General features: G+C 41.4%; 1 protein-coding gene across 11 annotated transcripts in view; it reads right to left on the minus strand.

The window, feature by feature from the left end:
* Positions 1–20,965, minus strand: part of ESRRG (estrogen related receptor gamma) — a 412,075-nt gene that overhangs the window by 270,008 nt on the left and 121,102 nt on the right. Inside the window, exon 2 of one of the 11 annotated variants that reach the window (XM_075412998.1) lies at positions 9,657–9,711. The exons of the other annotated variants lie outside the window; for them this stretch is intronic. Within the exon in view, the coding sequence (XP_075269113.1) occupies positions 9,657–9,711 (55 nt within the window). The remainder of the gene's footprint in view (positions 1–9,656; positions 9,712–20,965) is intronic. 11 annotated transcript variants of the gene reach the window in all.

Below are 20,965 nucleotides of genomic sequence, written 5' to 3' on the forward strand. Positions count from 1 at the left end.
TCCTCTTTGTAGGCTTCTTCTCTTACCTCCGGGGCCTGGGATTCCTGAGGGCCAGTCTTAGCACTGAAGGCCCATTTCATGTCTGCAAGCAGGGAAGGATCATCCATGCGCTATTACATCCCTGGAGTCTTAGAAGACTAAATTAAATTATTACTGTAAATGCAATGAAATGTCCCAACAAGGACATCATATATCACATTGCATATGAATTTTGAATGTTCATGGTTTTATACTGTTCTTCCTACATTTTTTGATTAGGAAGGAGAAGTTTCCTGTTCCTCCCTCAGTTTAAATTTGGAAAATGCTGAAAAACATGCTGAACAGCTAGAGGAGATGGTTACATCAGAAAGTTACAAAGAAGTGTACTAGTTATTTCTTATTACCTGCCTTTGCAGACAGAGCTCACAAAAGAAGCAGAAGAAAACTTTCGTGGCTAATGGGGAAACTGAAGTAAGGTAGCTCACCACAGGCTGCGTACCAATCCTGGACATCAGGAGACAGTTATCTGTTTAACTTCAGACCAAGTTTCCATGTAGAAATTTAATTTGACTTGTGAAGAAGTAATATCTCACATATCAGCACTTTTCATAGATACGCTATGAAAGGTTACCGGTGTATATAGTTGTAACTATCAACCCCAGAATTCTTTCACCTGGGACCTCTCCTTTCCCTGCCTGTTTGACTTACCTATAAGGTGTGAGTTGTTAGACTGAACACCATGAGTGGTGGGAAACACCCTTACCTATAGAGCAAGTGACACAATGAAGACCAAGCCAGGGTAGCTACTACACCCCGGGCAGTCTAAGTGTTGAATAATAACAGCTTTTTTCTTCGACTAAGTGGTAACCTAATATCTGTATGGAAAAAAACGAAGCCCACAAAGAAACAGTGGATTCATTTGTCATGTATAAGTAGAGAAAACAGGGCACTCGGCTGGAACCTGGAAGACATGAATTACAGGTAATATTTTCAAAATTGTCTAAGGTCTAGATAATTAAATTAACTCAGGCATAGCTCACTCAACATCATGGTGTCTGGATTTCTTTTAAGCATGAGTTCAAGGTCAATGTTGAGCAATACCTGAAAATCCTTTAAAACCCATATTTTAAGAACCAAAATCCCATTTGGGAGTGATGGTGAACAATTCTGAACACCAACTAGGCCAAAGTTCGGCATGTAGGTGTATTTGCTCTATAGCCCGTGCTATCAGTGATGAAAGAGGACCATTTGAAGCACACATTGGGCTTGCCTCCTGGAGAGGCCTTTTTCAACATATAACCTGCACCGGGAAGCTGGAGTAGTCACCCCATAAATCTCTGCTTTTCTTCACAGCTATGCTCCTGAGAGCGCCCAGAGTCAAGCCCCTGGTAGCCAAGTTCCCCGGCAGTAAGGCACTTCAGAAAAATTTCTTGGTTTTCAGTAAAGTGCTTTCACTGATTTTATGTTTGTCAGACCACGTCATTCTGCACATCCAATGTCCTTGCCTTTTGGTCTCGTCTTTTCTTGTGCAAACCATTTACCTCTTCCCTTGCAGAGGTCAGCATGTGCTTGCCCATCTCAACTCGAGTTCTCTCAGCAAACCAGCTTAGGGTAAGAATGCAATGGCACACCAGGATCTGTCATTGTCACACAGCTCAGTGTGCTGCTGCCTGGGGGTTTTCATTTTCCTCAGTTGTGTAGTATTTGTACAGACACAAGAATAAACAGGAGATCACATCTATCTTTGGATTCCATAGAAATGTTCTTCACTGAGTTCCTAGTAGCCAAATGAACTCTTTCCCCAGAAAGAATATGCAGCATCCCAAATATCAAGTGAGTGAATGGAAAGCCAGAAATAGAGCCCTGTAGATCAATAGATTTGACTGAGAAAGCGTTTGCATTCTCAGGGGTAGAGATCATTGTGTTTCTAAGTGGATCAGAGATATGATCCTTGGCCGCTGTGAATGGAATGGAAACTGGATGCCATCAGCGGGAGATACAAGTGCTGATGTGGTGAGGTAATGTGGTAAGGAATAGCAGAGTGGAAGGAATGCAGTGCCACTGCCCCGAGGAATTTTAAAATTAGCTCAATCTGCTATTCAAACACTGGGCGAAAGGCAAAAAAAAGAAAAGAGCCCAGCATTTTTTACATGAGAATCGTTTATGAAAGGAGGAAAGGTGTCACTCAATTTCTTTTGAATTCATGTTTGAGTTGCATGAAGTATTTAGAATCTATCCTCCTCACATGAACAAAACAAGTAGGTGACTGCCAACCTCTTGCCAACTTGGGGGTCAAAATACCAGCTCCTCACACTGAGGCGTCGCCAGGGAAGATGGCACAGGCAGGCCAGGCAGGTTGAACCTGGACATCTGACCATCGTGCCCAGGAACCACTGCACACAGAAGGCCACCAGGTGTGGGGCATACCACCATGCACGGGGCATGCCTTGTGAGCCATCTCTTCTGAACAGTGGCTCACTGTACTACCAATCAAGACCTATGAGACAGCTTGCAACTGGCAACTCGCTACAAACCTGCCACTGACCTTGCCAGAGCCACAACCCTGGGAAGGAAACAGAGAACTGAAGAATGATGGATTATTTCCACTGAAACGCAAACCAAATTCAACCTCAAACAGATCATACTTTTACAAGTAAATCTCAAAAGAAAGGTTCAATTTCTCTTTAGCTTCTGTACAGATAATATCAGGAGCCGTGTCTGCTTTGAATTATATCAGTGGTAAGTTTTGCTTTTGTCACTGATGACAGTGGGGTTAGCCTGAAAATTAATATAATGAGTCTATCTGAGATGTAGCTGCTTTTGTGGGGTTCTTACAGCATTGATTGTCTCCTTTCTAAAGTCAAGATGCTACTCTTCGGTTTATTCAGAGAAGGTAGTTGCCTTTTCTTTCTTCCACATGGAAGATAATACAGCTGTGATACATAATGGTTATTAACCTTTCACAATAATTTCTCTTATTGTCAGAAATGCAGGGGATAAAGCATAACTCCAAGCCTACCTCAGGGTTACATTTCACAGGCTAGAGGCAGGAACTGTGAATAAAATATTCACATTGCTGCCTTTATTTTGAAACTGTGTACTGTAATGCTCGTAATTATGACTACCCTAGTTTTCCTCTATTCAGAATTGCAGGCTATTCCTTGCCCCTTCTGCAATTTGAAAATGCCATAGCCTTAGGACAGTCAGAACCTGCTGGTAGGCAATCAAACTCCCAAGACAAGTAAATGCACGCACCACAGCTGCTTTTCTGCTGTATGCTGTCCCAGCAAAGAAGTTAAGGGCTGGATGTCCAAGTGAAGATGGGATCCAACATGCAGATTTTACTATTGATAGTTACTTGGTACCTATTCCAAGCTCTAACTGTGGACAATGAATTGTGTTTTACACCTTTACAAGCACTGTATTAACATTTCCACCAAAAGAGGGGAGGGGTTGAAGAGAAAAGAAAAAAACAAAATCTCATTATGCACAATTGTCAGCAAGTGATATCTGCTTGGCACAGAGCAGACTGGGTCGTGTCAAGGAGATGGTGATGCACCATCCTTACGCCAACCCCAAATTCTCTATATCAGCACTTCTAAATTCTGCTGCTATTCTACCAACTGCAGGCCCTCGGCAAGCAGAAAAGTCTGTCACGTCACCCCCCTGCATCACTCACACCTCAGCAAAAGCACAGAAGGAGAGGTGCTGGTCAAGAATTAAATAAAATAAAAAGGAAGAAAATTCTCATTGTTGCTCCCAAAGGAGCTTCTCTTTGAGAAGGCAAAAACCTTGCCAGGACTTTGCAATCAGATGATAGCACCCCCTGCATTGTTCAAGCACTGTCAAGGGGCATTATACTCAGAAGATAATCCAGCCCTTGAACTCCCCAGGTACTGGTTTTAAATACCTCTGATGAGATCCAACTGCATCCTATCTGGGTATGCCTCAAACACCTAGAATCACATTTGGTTATGTCTACAAAAACACCAGCTAGGAAGAAAGAGATAATGAAGAATGATTTTAGTCTTTTATTTAAGCAAAAGCTAAACATATGGATCCTGGCACCAAAAGTATGGAATCTGTGATAAAACATATGGATATCCATATGGGAAAAAAAAAAAAAAGGCTTCTTGGCCAGAAATTCTGCTCTTGCATTTTTATCCTGTATGCACAGTGCACCCCCTTCCCTCTGCAGCGCAACGCTGCCTGCCGATGGATTAGGATGTTATAAATTCACATGCAAATTTCACAAAATGCTCACTGTTATCAACTTTATTAGATTTACGAATACAGTCCCGCTTATATTTTTTTATTCTCTTAATCCCTTTCATCACTTAATAGCTCAGAAAGTAATGGATTTCGGTAAAAAGGAGAGGCTTATTACAATCAATCCTGTTGCTCTATCTCTGCTCGATGCTCAACTAATGAAACTTATTTTTCTTCAGGACCTCGACAGGAAATCCTTTCCTAAGGAAAAAAAAATAATGTTTAATATGCTGCTGACTTGTAATGCTGCAACTGTATTATTCCTTTTCTTTGGGTGTCCATCCAGAGGTTTGTAAGAGCTATTAATCGTACTTTATTCATCAAATTCTAGCCTGTAGTGAAACAAGAAGCTACTGAAGCTTATTTAATACGATATGCCAACTTACAGTTCAAACGACTGGAGGCCCTCAGAAACTTTCAACTCTGAAAACTCGAAGATTCATTTTAAGTAGTGAGGGTAACAAGGCCAGAAAGGGTATCTTTATACTAAGTTTTGTATCTTAAATAGTCCTACTGCTGAGGATCACAAAGGCTCCATCACCCAAGTCAGCCTCCTCCAAGATCTTATTTAAAGCACGCCACCTTCATAAGGTATTTTAAAACTGTCTTAGCTCCTTCCTTTGACAGTCTTTGAATCAAGAGGCAAAGAAGAAAAACAGAAAACACCCAGCTTTCAACTTCATTATTAAATGCTTTGGGAACAGGTAAGGAACCATTCACAGATGTACTGCTTTAGCTAAATCTGCAATTCTCCAGGTACCCATCACCTAAAAGCCATGGCCCTGCCCATAGTGCTTGGCTCATTTGCTTGCTCTTCTCTCCACCACCACTGGAGTCACTCCAACCCTGCAAGGGGCCTCCAGAGCTTGTGCCTGTGCTCTAGGGTCTGCCCACCAGTGTTACCCCACATCATGCAGCCAGCGAAGCTGCCCAGAAAGCTCACCTCAACAAGGGACAGCCAACAAGCGTCTTGGACACTGTCTTGCAGAACAACGACGCTTGCTCCTCATACATATGTGCAAAAGTACATAGATACATTTATTTCACTACAGAAGTGAGAGGAAAGAAAACAACTTTGTGGTTATTTTTATGCCAACAATGAAACAGTATTTTACCATCTCCCTGTCCACAGGAGAGCAAGATATGAAACACCTGAATGCAAGCAGGAGAGTGTAACTACTGACCTAGCAAAAGCAAGAGACAGACCAAGACACTCCCTCAAACAGGACTCCTTATAGTTCAAAAGCATCCAAGAATACATTTTTCTCGTATTTTAATTTATTTTATTATTAATCTAAATATTTATTTGCTGTTTTGCTTTGCTTCTGACCAGGACTGGAAAGGGAGGTATCATGAGAAAAGTTAAAAATATTGCAGGCATCTTTTTTAGAAAGAGGAGAAGCTGGGTGTATCTTGGGAACAAGAAGCAAAATTCCATTTTCCAACCAAATAAAGTCTGCTGTACGACATGGTTTTAGCCTTGCCTAAAGTCAGTTGACAACACCACATGATTTTCTACACTTCCATTTCTGCTCCGAGGCCAATTCCAGAACCATCCATGAAGGCCACATGACACAACCAATTAGGAGGCATTCCTTCCTGATCTAAACTGGTTATTTATGTTCTTAAACACAGGAATGACTTCCTTACCTTTCTGATCATAATTAGTACAGTTACTAAAATTTTAAACACAGTTAATTTTTTTTTTTTTTAATTATGTGAGTAAAAGATGCTTTTTGTTACTACAGATCAAAGAAGTGGAAATAGGAAGGCCATGACCTTGTGTGTGGATACATACAACTACTGTAAACCTTGATCCTACAAATATTTCACATGGTTAATTTTGCTCACATGAGCAGTCTGCTTGCATGAATAAAGTTACTCACGTGCAGAAGCGTTTGCAAGACTGAGCCCTAAATCCATTAAATTAATGGTGGAAATATATAAATATATAATTGATGAACAAGTGAATTAGGATTCTGCTCAAAAGGAGGTAGAAAAGGATTATCACTCAGGCAAGCTCTCTCTCCAGTGACTGTTCCTGATTGATAGATTTGTATAAGGCTGAGTTTCTGATTAGTTCTGAGATATGAATGCTTCAAAATGTAGGAATAAAAAAAGACGACTTTCTGAAAACGAAATGCAATACCCAATTCAATTAAAAGAAAATGCTATGATCTGGAATTGAACCAAGACTTTGGGATAATATTATTTATTCTGTGCCAAGTTTAGTAGATGTTTTCCAAAATGCCAGTTTACTTGGGTTTTATGGAAAACTTGACCTTTTCACCCAGAACAGAGGCTGCTAATTTCATTAAAGTTGTTAGACATTTTCTCAGAGTGCATCCATGCCAATTCTAGTATTTCATTCCCCTGTTTTCATCTATATTCCACTTGCATGGAAGTGGCCTGACAAAGCTATAACCATGGCATTATGTTTCCTGCTCTTGCCATACCTACTGCCAACGTATTTCATTATTCGGACTCCAAGCACATTGCGGAGCCTTGGAAAAGTAAGTGCTGCCCATCCAAAGCAGCCATCTCCCTCATGGCCGGTAGCCGTAAGCCCCTGGGTCAGGTAATCTGCACTGCGAGCATCCCAGAAGAGTCTGGATCAACTTGACTGACAGGACATGAGCCAAGCCCGTCAATTCATACAGCAGCTTGAGCTCATCATCTGTATTTACATAGTTCCTCAATCAAACTCCCGCGCTCTGTAAACTATGTTTATTACCCTTCGTATGGGCCGATACGGGTTTACAGTTTGCTCTCCTTACAGTAGAAGCAGCCAGAGATCTACGCTTGATAGCTATACTCTCCCTTAATTCTCTCTTTTAAGGAGGGAGCAGTTATTACTTGCCAAACCAGCACATGTTCACAGAGAGAGTGCGGTCAAGTGGTCAGGAGCAGAGCTGATGTTAATTAGCAATGAAATGAGGAATGAACCAGCATTAGCCCTGAGACTAATCAATGGGAAAATCACTCCAAGCAGGCAGCTTAATGAAGTACTATACAGCTGTTTATTTTTAGTCTGTTTTAGCCTGACAACAAAATCCCAATTAATTAAAAAAAAAAAAGTCTTTCTAAAACTTATTTCCTTGAGAGCCTTGCTATAGCTCCAGTTTGTTTGGGGTTTTTTATTGCATTTGTCTATATTTCTCCCTGGCAATTAAAAGTCCAGCTAGAAAAATTAAGGCAGGTCAAAAAAGCATGTACCCATCAGTGGCACATGTTTGTCATCAGCCATAACCTGCCACCACACAGGCAGCCCATTCAGGGCCCTTCACTGCACTTCACTCCCTGCCCCTCCACAGCAGCCGGAGGGCAAAACACCTCGGTCCCCAGCCTGCTCCCGCCACCACCGTCTTGGGGATGGGCTGGCAGAGGGAAAGAGGAGCCCCATGGAGCAATTTGGGTGCGGTAGCCTTGGTTTCCCTTGCCATCACAGAGCTCCTCTGGGACCCTGGATGAGGACACCAGAGCACGAGTGCCTATATGCGTTTGAAAATCTGGGCTTTGCTCTCAGCATGACATGATTCCTCACACATAAAACAGATGCAATTGCACTTCCCAAACATTTGCATTGGATGATTATGAATGAATCCGATACTAACTGCCAAATAAGTCCCTAACCAGGACATCTGAAGACAACAGGCAAGCAGCACCCCTCAGCTTCTCTTTTGGGCATCCCCATACTACACACCATGTGGGATGCTCTCGGGGGATCCCACCAGCCTCCTCCCACCCTCTTACTGCATCTCCTGTTCTGAACCCCTCTGTGCCACAAGCACTGTCTGACCCTGCCATTTTGCTGTCGCACAAAGACCTGCTCGGCACCCTGGGAAGAAGGTCAGGAGGAAGACGAGAGCCCTGAGGTGGGCAGCCTCCCCGCCAGAGACCAAGGGGCAGGACACCATCCTGTGTCCTGGGGGGGTCCCCCCATCATCTTGACCTTGCACCAGGCTCTTCCTTCATGCAAAACCCAGCATTTTCTAACAAAGGCAGATGTATCAGTTTGGATATGATATGGTGAAGGTAAAAGCTGCTGGTTGAAGCAGCTTGGGAGCTAAAGCCTTTCCCCCCACACCACTGTACAAGAAGACAATAGCATAATATGGCCTTGATTTAACCAGCTGAAAATAATTTCAGTTGAAAATGCTGCAACACTGAAAAGCAAAAAGTTTGAGGCTTTGCTTAGTTTATTTTCTTGAAGACTCCAAATTCACTTTTCAGTGCTTTCCTGCACAAGAGGACATGAAATGGCATTTACATGACAGTAAAATTAGTTATGGTTTTGACTTGACATTAAAAGCAGGAGTTTTCATGCCAACAGGAACACAAGCTGGAGACACAGGAGCACAGCAACCCTCCTCGTGCCTAGTCCCCACCCACCAGAGTAGAAACAGGCACAGGTAAAAGGTCAATTGAAACCAGCTTTTATAGAATTTATTTTTTTTTCTCTCTACACAGAGTGTATTAGACAATTCATTGTTTGTTTGATCAAAGTCCTCTCATATGCTAACAGAAGTGCAATTTGGGAAGAAGAGTTTCTTAACCTTTTCAAATATGATCAATAAGCCACCTCTGAAACTGTGTCAAAGAATAAAAAAAAAGGGGGGGGGAAGTCTCATGCAGGTACATTCTCTAAGATAAACGTACATTGGTGTCTTCTGGGAATTTTTTTCTTGCCTGTGTCACAGTAAGCATTATTCTGTGATCCTTTAGGCGAGCACTGCTATCCCATAGCCAGCAAGAGCAGCGCAAACCACACGAACTGCTCTTCCCCAAGAAAAGAAGAAATCTTTAAACTGATATTATCGGCGCCTCTGTGACAGAGACAATTTCTAAGTTAAATCCACCTCCTGAAGATGGAGACATTACAGTAAATGTATTCATTAGATCCTGAGTGACAAGCCTTAATTAAAATGTACTGTGTTTGCAAAACGAGAAACAAAATTGAAGACGCTCAAGTACAGTAAATATATCTTTAGCACTGAACAGAGCAAGACAGGCCCTAAGTTCCATTTAACACTCAACACCATACTAAATTTATACTATAGATATATTTCAATAACATATATTGTTAGAAACCTTTTGACACAGCATGATACAGGGAGCATACATACTGTAATATAAATTCAGACACACACATCTACGTTCTTAGGCACAAATTAAGTTTCTTAAAGACTCTATTGTATTCCTATAAAGCAAGCTCTACCAGTTTTTCTTCTTTAGACATTAATTCCACAACCTGCTGAAATAAATATTGCTAATGCTTTTCACTTCAATAACTCCATTCATGCAAAGATTGCAACATTTCACAAACTTCAGTTAAACTACCTTGTGGGACAGGCAATGGATATGAAAGAACTGACCGACTACTAGGAGGTAGAGGTGGAAGATCATACCTGTTTAATAGTACACAGCCGTATTATATATTTCTCAGGCTTAGCACACACCACCCTAGTGGACAAAAAAAGGCCTTTTTTAAATAAAGCACACAAAATTTAAACCTTGCTACAAAAACATGACCTGACTGAAAAGATCCACTACTCTTGCAGTTGATTTCAAATTGTTTATGATTACTTGCAAAGGAAGCAAGGGGGATTATCAAAGCCGACCAAAGGTACCTACTAGCAAGACTTGATTCCATCCAACTGTAAAGTCTGATTTCCAGAGCCTTTTTTTTTTTTTTTTTCGGGGAGGTGGGGAGGGGGGAGCCACTGTGAAACAATTATTTGTTAAAAAGTGCAGACCTGAAAAACAACATCACCAGCCAGGTAATTCCCTTTATAGGCCGATTTGATAGCTCAGGGAAAACTAAACAAAGGCACAATGCTCTGCAACCACAACAGCTGGGTTGGAAATTGCTGCAGATTGTTAGGAGGAGCTGCAAACTAGAGATAGGTAATGAAAAGGTTAGAAATGATAGTTCAAAAAAAAAAAAAAAAGACAAATTACTCCAAAGACCATATTCTTTAAATCGTTGAAGCAAAACATGTTTATTTGATTTGTTTGTATGCCTATTACAAAAATGCTACTTTGGGATTCTAGGAACCCAGTCTGTCAATTTTTCAGCTTCTGCACTTTCATGGTTGCTTAGAGCTGTTTAATGCAAATACACTTCCAATAAGAGATTTCATGCCCCTAAATTACACCCAGTTAAGGGCGAATGAAAATGTAAGGTAAATAACTATAATCAGCCATATTATCTTTCTCTTGGCACCTCTCACTTTACAGGCATATTTAAAGGCATCTCTGGGGTCCTATCCTTTTTAACAAGCGGCAGCGTATTTCCTGGAATATTACTTACGATGCTATGCTGTGAACATTACACAGGTTAAAATGTTACCTAGAGACCTAGAAAGAATTGCATCTGTTGCCGAGCCACGCTTGTTGCCATGTTTAGGATCATCTGAAAAGACGAAAGAAAATTTTCAACTATAGGATGAAAAAGAGATGAAGACCGCTTAAGTCAAGCTTTCATGTCCAATGCTGTTGATCAACACTATTGGGGTGTAGCAATTCAAGGCAAGAAAAAATGAGACTACATATTTCTGGTATTCATTGAGGGATGCTCTGCAAAGCACTCAGGATTCCAGTAAAAAAAAACAAAAAAACAACAAAAAAACAATACAGGAACTTAAAAATATTTCACTTCCACTGTTAGTTTTAAGCTAATAAAACCATGCTTGAGAAGAAAGGTGATACAAGCATAGCTATTACCAGTCTCACAATCCCTTGTTCTCTCCATGAAAAAGTATGAGCTGATAAGCAATAATCAAGCAATAACCAATTACTCATTTGGCAAAGAGAATACAGAAGAATGGGAATCTTCAGAGGGAAATATATCCCCAAAGTCCTTCAAAACACGTTTGGATTATTCTGAGCAAGCTCGAGTTTGTAGTTGAGCAGTTTTTTTGCTTTGTTTTATGGGAAGATGACTTGAGGCTTCTAGAAATAAATATTCTTCTGCTTCAACTAAAAATGACCTAGCACTGACTGAGTTAAACCAGAGAAACTCTGCAAGATGATACATTCCTCCAAACTCATATCAGTTTAGCTTGTCTCTCGCATACATCCAAGTTGCTGCCGTACCTCTATTGACCAGCTTTTTATTATCCACACCATTTTTACGTCATTCGGTTTGCAGACCTATTTATGCTGAGGCTCTGTTTTCTCCTACAAAGCGGTTTCTCCACAAATCAAATTTCGTGCAGTCATTTGTCTTTTGTAAAGCAGTCCACAAAGTTCTTGACCAATTTATCCCTCTGTGCAGCACTAGCATAAGGTCTCACTTGACAATTTAAGGGATCCCTGCTTACCTAGGTTGTTCTAGACCCTGCGCAAGGATGAATTTCTTCCCACATGGTTAAAGAAAGTGTGGAAAAGTAGTAGACCAGGAAACAACAGGCAGACCCTTGTTTGTGCTACTGGCATGCAAGGTAACCTTTGGAAAGTCGCAATTTATCTGAGCCACAGTTCTCCATCCATAAACGGTTATGGTAACAGCTTCACAGGGTGAAGTCCACTTTTCGTAATCCTCAGATGAAAACTGCTGAAGAGGAACAAACTAGGATAAATAAAGGACTGCCCTGGTTAGGGGGCACTGGGCTGCTAAACACATCAGTCCCTAGGACAGGTCTTTCAGTAATACCGTGGTGTTTCTGCTTTCACAGTGAAGCAACGCTATAGCCTCCCTGGTCTTTCATCAGCTCAGGAGTACCAGAAATGCCCATTGCGTTCCTGTGAAACACAAATCAGCACTTCTGGTCACACTGCAAGACAGAAACATTTGATTTCTACACTTTGTTACAGGTTCAGGATGAAAGACATTAATTTATTAATTGTAAGTAATAGCTCTACTTTTCAGGGGAGTAGGGAGTTGGAACTAAATAGTGAAAAGCAGTGCATTTGTCTGAAGATCAGTATGGTCTTTTGGGCAGCCAGACACACAGACCTCCTTTTCCCACTTTTTACCAATACCTGCCAGCTGCCGAGCACCTTCTCTTATCTGTGTAATGCCACTGCCAGAGAGCCATCTCTTCCCAGTGCCGGGTATATGCACATACAGCGAGCTCCTGACACAGTCGTGCTTCACAAAAGCATCACGGTGCAAGTTCACAGGAAACAAAAAAGCAGGTGACTGCTCTCCCAAGAATGACACAGACTAATACACCTTAAACTTCATTAAACTCACTAAGTAAACACAAACACACCCGCAAACAACCCCTTCCTCTTCAATGTGTTTTATCTACAATCATATTAAATGCAGCTGGAAATGTGACTTTCAAATATCCGAGTTTGTTACGCACTCACCTAACCCTCATCTCAACACCTGACAGAAGGAAGTTGTACACAAGACTTTGATTTTTCTTTTTGAATTAGAAAACATTAAGCACCCAAACTCTCTCATAAAAGATCTGAGGCATAAGCTACATAACATCCGTGCAAGTAATGTTTTTTTCCCCCCACTTAATCCAGACCTTAATGATCAAGAGGTATCAGAAAAGCATCAAAGGAGATAAACCAAGATATCCCTAATAATGCATCTGTGTCTCCTCACCAGCAGCAGCTGATCTGGGAGCTTCATTCCTGCACCAGGGATATACAAAGACCTGAAAACATAAATGTCAATACAATATGCTTGTTGATTCACTGGGAAAAGTAAGTCATTGTGTACCAAGTTTTCTGTTACAGTTTGCGATGCTCTGAGGCTCCCAGGATAAACTCTGCAAATAAAGGCGCTGTGGGACAAAATACAATTCTTTTTTCTTTGTCTGTTCCAAGGCACATTTCCTTTGCTTTCTGCAGGATGTAACAGCCTATATTTCATGGAAACAGGGATCAAGAAGTGCTAGGCAGCATTGCCATATTTTCCCCAGTACCATCCCACTGAAGAACCATTACTTTCTCTCACATGTTGCTTCTTCCCTCACCCCTTCCACAAAGGAAACAACACAAGCAGCATTTTGTTTGCATTGTAAACAGAGACCCTGTGGTTGCGATAGGGAAGGCAAGAATGAAGTCAAACATGCCCTCAGTGCACGAGACCAGACATGTGACTGGAAGGTGGCGGGGAAGTTCACTTAACCCGGTTATTGCAGAGCACTCCATTGCGCTAGAGGCACAAAGCCACTTGTCACAGTTTTCGTCACAGGACTTAACAAAAACACCCAAGCAAGGCCCAGCCACAAAGAAACAGAGATAAACATCCAGGATTTCAAACGGGATTTCAAACTGGCTGGAAGCCAGGGGTAGGATGCTCACGGAGACTTGCGCTGCTGAGGCCACAAGCTCCTACATGCTGCACAAAACAGATTAGCCTAAGTGCTACTGGCTCCAGGGACACCAAAGGGCTGTGGGCTGCAAGACAGAGGTATAAATATCTACAAAGAGGCCATCTTTTGCCAGAAGAGAATATTGTCTTCTAATCACCTAGAGGTAAAGGAGGTCATGCTTTGTGGACATCACAATGCAAGAGATTTCAAGCAGGCTCCTGAATTGCAGGCTAGAGGGGGTGACTGCAGGCACACTTTCAGATAAACTGTGGTTATCAACTCATAGCACAGGTTCCTCGTCTTCACAATCATCAACTCCATTTTAGATGATTTTGGCCATCAGCTGTTCCTCAAACATCCCTTGATCAGGCAAAGGCAATCAGCCATCTCACTGGCTGGCACTACAGTCCTCAACAGGAAAGGGCAAGGAGACAAATCATCTGCATATCACAGCAATTTGGCACTTGCATCAGCACTGCCTTTTCAGTTTATTTAAGGTCTATGAGTAACTGGAGAAAAAAAATCACATCAACTTTTGGGAGATTCCAGGTGAGATGCCTAGGAACAGCAGTGCTGTTTCACTGCTTAGCAAGCGTATCCTTCCTGAAGAGCCCACAAGCCATTCTATGGCACATAAACCCTGCCTTTTCCTCTAGTCCTTAATGAAACATAGCAGGGAGTGGGAATTGTATCCCACCACAAGTAGAAGTTTTCCCACTGAATTCAACAGGAGATAGATCATCTAGAAAAAGAGCTGTCTCTTAAAATAACAGGCAGGTAACTCCAAACGTTTCATAGAAGGCTTTAAGCCTATATTCACGAATATTAACAGCATTTCAACTAACCAAAGGTGTAAATGTCATCACCATAGCGAAGTATGATCTCTGCCCTTCCCATCTCTAAACAGCTCAATAAATGGCTCTTTCTTATTCTGACTGGCCCTGTATAGCCCACAGCTAGTGTCAGCTCAGAAGGAAAAACACAGCATGCCTATAAGACACTTCAGCATGTTACAGCCTTCAGCCCCAAGTCCGCAAGCAGTTCCGCCACCTGGTAAAAGTGGGATTTAACCTGTCCCGACACAGAGCTACAGAAGCTTTTCTTGTCTTCTTTTCAGCTTATTTCAATTTTGTTTCTCCCCCGTCTCATTCAGTTTGGACTTTAAAAACAGACTGCTTACTTTTTCTGGTGCTTAAAGTCAGCACACATCCTTCCCAGCTCCCTTTCGCAGCAGACAGGCTTCAGCTCCTTGCTTAACCATCATTTGTCATTCAATGACTTTTGCACCTTTATATTGCAAAGGACATGCTGGAAGAGGGGAAAGAGCCTGTGCACACACACTAGCAAGGCCCCAGCTCTTCCCTTCTGTTCCCAGGGTTCAGACACCAAAGCTGCTAAGAGCAAGCCATGGGCTGGATATGCTCTTATATATCAGCATCCCAACTAGCATCCAAACCTTGACTTCATTTTGTCTGGTTGGGGGTTTTTTTTGTTTGTTTGCGGGGTGTGTGGTGTTTCTGGAGTGTTTTTGGGGTCTTTGTTTTGTTGTTTTAATTCCCACCTCACATCGTGCCACTACACAACTTGATAAAGAAAGGAGGCTCTCTGTGGGTTTTTATGCTTCTTTGCAGTGTGCTTTGCAGACAAGGAGTGTGGAAGCCTCAACTCCTTTCTGCTTTCTTAAAAATGTACCTTGAACATTTTTTGTCCAGAGAGATTTTTTCTGTCCATGTTTGAGGATCTTCCTCTGTACTTGCTTAGAAACACCCAACCCTCAGGTAAGAGACTTCGTGACCATGTCAGGTCTGACACTGTTCTCTCCCACCCCTGCGCCCAACTATCACTAGATGGATACTGCTCTACCAGAAGCAGGCTTTTTCACACAAGGTCTTACACTGAAGTCTCTTGGGTCTTTGTCTGCTGGCCACCTAGATGATAGCAAAGCATTTCAGAGCCTTTTTTAAAAGACACATACCAGCTTTCCTGACCACATTTAAATCCCTTCACACAGCAGATTGTAAGGACGCGAGAGTGTTACTGTGGAGCATGTAACAAGGTGCTCCTTTTGCCAACACAGTCCCTGCACAATCAGCATCTAACTCATTGCTTTTCAACATGTTTCAAAGTCCTGTGAGTAAGGAAAATGCTACATATCGCAAACACCGATGTAATATGAAACAATACAGTGGCATGGTCTTGGACACAAACTTCTTGCTCGGACTTGAATCCTGGTGGTTCTGTGGTATTGGCATATTTCATCTTTGTTTTATTACTAAACTACACTTGTAAGAAAAGAAATTCAGAGAGCAACTGGGATATTAGGTAGGTCACAAATCTAATACACAGGTCTAAGTTTTCTGTTTTATAACTAGGAAACATTTCTAATGCTGATGTTAAGTTATCTGTAGGAACTTATTGCAAGTTCACATTATGTTTGCTCTGAAAGGATAAATAATTACTGTGATGAAGGGTGTCCATCCCTTCCATAATAGCTATAAAAAGAATAGAAACATAAGAGGGAAGAAACACATTTCTGAAATCCCTGGACTCATAGTTAGCGTCCATTGATGCATTTACAAAACTGACAATTTGCATGTTTAAACTCGCCTGCATATTTTTGCTTAGCAGTTGAATGCTGAGGAAAAGATCTCTAAGTTGGACAAATAGATAAAACCAGGAAACTTATCCTTTAAATCTTTTTTGAGTGAATTCTTTTCTACCAAGGTGGAAGGAGGCAGGTAGCTTTAAAATCTGAAACAATTTGCTTATCTAAAACCAGTAATAAGTAGTTATTTAACAAGCATTGTTCCCTGGTACTTTTATGAAGCCATAGGGCAAAACTAGCATGGCCCTGTGCTCACACAGAATAATTTATGAGACGGGCACGGCTGCAGCCTTTGTGCCACCAGACCAGCTATCCTGCCACGCATCACAGTGCTGGGAGTGAGCTTGAGCAGCAATGCCAGGTTTATTAGAAAAATTTCACTGAAGTCGCAAGTTAAGTGGTTTTGGATCCCAACTGCAATAACAGTTTTAATCCCCATCAGACACTTCTCCACCTCAAAGTCAAAAAACTGTGATATTAAAAAAAAATCAACTTCCCACACCTGCTAATAGTTATCAAGGCTTAGATTTCTTCATACAATTGATTTGCAGATATAACTACGTGGCTAGTATACACTTACAGATCCTGAGACTGCATCAACAGATCAGCTAATTGTGTTAATTAGCTGTTTGCATGTGCAATTACCTGATTTGTACAAGCAGTCAAGGTGATCGTACATGTAAATTAGGCATGGATTTGCACAATTTACTCATCTGAAGATCTGCTGTTCTACTTATTTTTAAGCACCAGAGATCAACAGCTAGAGAAGAGTCTGGTGAGTTACTATCTTTATGGTTCATACATTTACCACATTTTACACTCATTTTACAGCACTGTGGGCAAGCATGCCTGCATGCATGGTCACACAAACACCATCATCATCAAATAAAGTCATACAAAAAGAGTGACCTGCCTCCCCATACAGACAGACATTTACTTCTTGTCTCCTAAAGGTCTTATTTTCCCCCTGTTATCTCTTCAGTACTGGGAACTGCTGAGCTTAACAAAGTAAACTTGGTTTTACTTATCACAACAAGCTCAGGAAGCTCTAGAAGGAGCAGAAACCCAAACAGCTCTGATGCAAATACTCAACCTGAAGCCCTGAAGACTGCTTAATGTTTAAAACCCCACTACTGCCATGCTGACTCGCTGGTTAGGGGATTTCAAACACAAATGGGTCATCTGCATTTAATGTGAAGTTATACAATAGCTTGCCAAACAAATGGATGCTTATGCCATCATGGAGCTGTTTAGGGATTCCAGACTGGAGCACATAGCTATTATAAAAAGCAAATTCTCTGAAAATCGCACACCTCTCCTCCCCTCCCAAGGTAACAACTTCAGCTGAAAAGGGATTCGGGATAGTACAATATGGACAGCAAAAGCTCAACGATGGAGTAGTGCACTGTAATCTCAAATACAAGTATGTCTCTGCCTGCTTGAAATGGCAAGATTATAAAATTTTTCAGTTCACCAGGGACAAAAAACCCACTAATTCAGCCAAGAAGAAACAAAACCCGTAAGCTGATGAAGGCCAATACCTACACGTTCACATCATAAAAAAACCTTGATACAACACATTCAAGTAGAAGGTTAAAAACAAGTCTCCAGTCTCAAGTGCCACGCATCTCAGTCTCAATAGCTGTGTTCATTCACAGAACCTCCTCAGGGAGAAACACCACTCGTGTTAAAGATGATAAAAAAATCCAGATGACTACACTTTATAAATATAGAGAGGTTCAAACTAATTCTGTCCCTCAGCACATGTTACTGGAACAATTGTTGTGCTGCTGTCTACAGCTTATTCCCTTCTTAACTAGAAGAGGCAAACTGTCTGCTTTAGAGGCATACAACGTAGTTCCTTCCATCATCTTCATTCCTCTCCTCACTAGTAGTCACTAAAACAAAAGACTCTTCCAGCCAATGGTCCTGACCCTGATGCCGAGCTGTTATGGCTTCATGTTCAAAAAGATTCACGTAGAAACACAACTGTAAAATTTAAAAGACAAATTACTCATTCTTTTTTTTTCATCAGTGCACTGCCTGCTGCAAATGTGCGTAATCCAGTAGGGACCTCTGGAAGAACACCAGGTCTTCACTGAACAATTTCCGATGCAGCTGCTGACGGTTAACAGCAGTTAAGGGGACAGGACAAGGGCTGCAGCATTGCACCTGAATGCCCTGACTGATCCACCACCACCAGAAAGGGGTCTGACTCATTTTCCCATGGCTCAGTACTCATGCAGCACACTGGCTTTAATGATGGTACCACGAAAGACTGAGCTGGAAGAACCTTCTTTATCTTTCAATAAAGAAGTTCAAAAGCTACTTTGCAGGAGCTCATTTTTCTTTTGTTTCATTAAAAAAAGGAGACATGCTGAACGTTCGTTTATTGAGAAATTCCGAGTACCATAAATACGTTCAAAATAGGAGTCAAGTTGCAATTCCACATCCAAATATAAGTCAACCCCTTTGAGACCTGGAGAATACAGAAGAGACAGCCCCAGCTCAGCCCAGCACTCCTCCCTGGCATGCCGTCCCCGAGTGCATGTGTTCCAATGTGTTTATATGGGAAGGCTCAGGTCAGTCATGTGCTGTAGGAGCATCTCCTGCAGCTGGAACATCCAAAGCAGGTAGCGCTCCATGTTGTAAACTGCTCATGCAGCAGGACTGAGAAAAAGGCATCTCCTGGTCACCGGCTGTTACTGACTACAGGAAAATGAAAATACAGCATCTCCGCACCTGTTCACCTGATGGTGAAGGAAGGAAAAGCCATTACCGAGTGACAGGAGACGAAAAACCAAAATCCACTTCAGCAACTCATCCCCACACTGGTGATTAATCTCACACTCCCACAGCCTGATGCACATTAACCAGATAATTAATAATTTCTTTAGGGACTCCAGCTCGGCAACTGTTTTATCAACCTGCACAGCATTAGCAGAGAGATGCTGCATTTGTGATCAAACTGCTGGAACTACGGAAATGTTCTGCAGGAACAGTAAAAGCTTCAGAGCAATCTGTGAGCCCAGTTTTATAAGCAACTGTAACATATGTGCAGAAATCAAGGCTGCTCCTTTGTCAGTGGAATCACCAGATTCAAAATCTGAGCAAGATCAGCATAATTAGAATAATTAACAGTTATGCCCAACTTCCATCCAGCCCCCATCTTTCCCCAACAGAAGTGCTTTTCAGTATTTTTTTTTTCTTTTTAAATACATTTTGCCTGATGTAGTAGCACAGTATGTCAGATCATGCACTTTCACTGACTTGGTATGGATACTAAATCAGATCCATTTACCTAACACCAAAAAGACTGAATATTTTAAAAAAACACCTAAGTTATGAGATGTCCAAATTCGATAAGCCAAAGGCTCTCAATTAATTCAGTGAGGAGCGTGGCAGCACTTGCACAGCTCTGGCTAACAACATTTTGCCATCCTCTGTGCACTCACACTCCATGTTCAAGGACAGAGTCATACAGGATCAGAAACCCAATACCACAGTGCTGGCACCACATTATCTCCGCCAGCACTTAAAAATGGACTGCTAAGAAAAATCAGGGTAAGTATTCTTTCAGATATTAAACTCTTCAATGTGTTAGATATATGTCAGTATTAGGTGGTTAAGAATGACTGATAATTAATAAATCACATCCAGAGAATGACTGGGTATTATTTCTTTCAACCTGTGAGAAGCACTAGATTCACAATTCTGCCTAAATAATTTTATCTTTCCAAATGAACAATCTTGTGTAACTTCTGCTTGCAAGGAGATGCTGGTTTTTTGTCAGTAAGCTTCAAAATAATGTTATTTGGGCTGCTTTTCTATAAACAGTTTATTGTTATCATCACTGTACAGGCGAGGAAACAGAGGCACACCATGTGGGAATGTCTCGATGAAGCCTCCCTACCAGAAACAGGGTGGTCTTCTAAGCAAAGTCTCAACTGGTCCTTTCATTGCACAACTATTCTGACACCCGAGAGAAAGCTGCAGCTTTTGGCTATGGCTCAGCAGATTATCTGTCTTCTGAAAGATATTCTGCTCTTAGGACTCCAGTCCTGGAAACGCACCCATGCAGAGCTCCAGTGATAGCCATGCACATCTGTCCATGCAAGTGCAACTGCAGGACTGGTTGCATATCTGTATGTGCATACTCCAAAATGATATGTTTTCTCCAAAGTCTGTTCTAATACCAGGTTAGTAATAAAGAATGCATTTTCTTAGTACATAATATGGCTTAATTTGTATTTTCCTTTCATATGACGTTAACTGAAAGACGTAATAATGTAATTTTTAATCATCTACTTTAGTATTTATATGATTCTGCTCACCATATTATTTGAGCCCTTTCATTTTCATAGTGTCAGTTACCATTATTCCATTAAATTAAATCCTTTTACAAGCATCTTTCCATAAACATGCACTAGAGATAACACAGCCACATGGTGAGGATTCACAGACTACAGTAAGCAGATTACACCTGTCTTGATTTTCAGTGTAGCTGTCGGCAGAGTATATTCTCCCATCAAACTGCACGCAGATCTCCTCATTAAAGCTACAGGGGAGAATAATTACAGAACAGTACATTGCAGTTTACCAATTGGTCTTGCATACATAATGGCCTATGGAAGAAAAATTGCATCCTTTAACAGCTGGGAAAAATCTTTAAATTGTGATTATTATTATTATAAAATAGGCAACATTTTAAACTATCCAATAACATGCGTCTTGTATGCAAAGCAGATACAGGTGATCAGGTCCAAAAAGGCCTTAGACTCCCAGTCCATAAATATAATTATTTTCCCCTTTGTAAACACTCCATTCCCCA

Source organism: Opisthocomus hoazin, chromosome 2, assembly GCF_030867145.1.
Source record: "Opisthocomus hoazin isolate bOpiHoa1 chromosome 2, bOpiHoa1.hap1, whole genome shotgun sequence".
NCBI classification, from domain to species: domain Eukaryota; kingdom Metazoa; phylum Chordata; class Aves; order Opisthocomiformes; family Opisthocomidae; genus Opisthocomus; species Opisthocomus hoazin.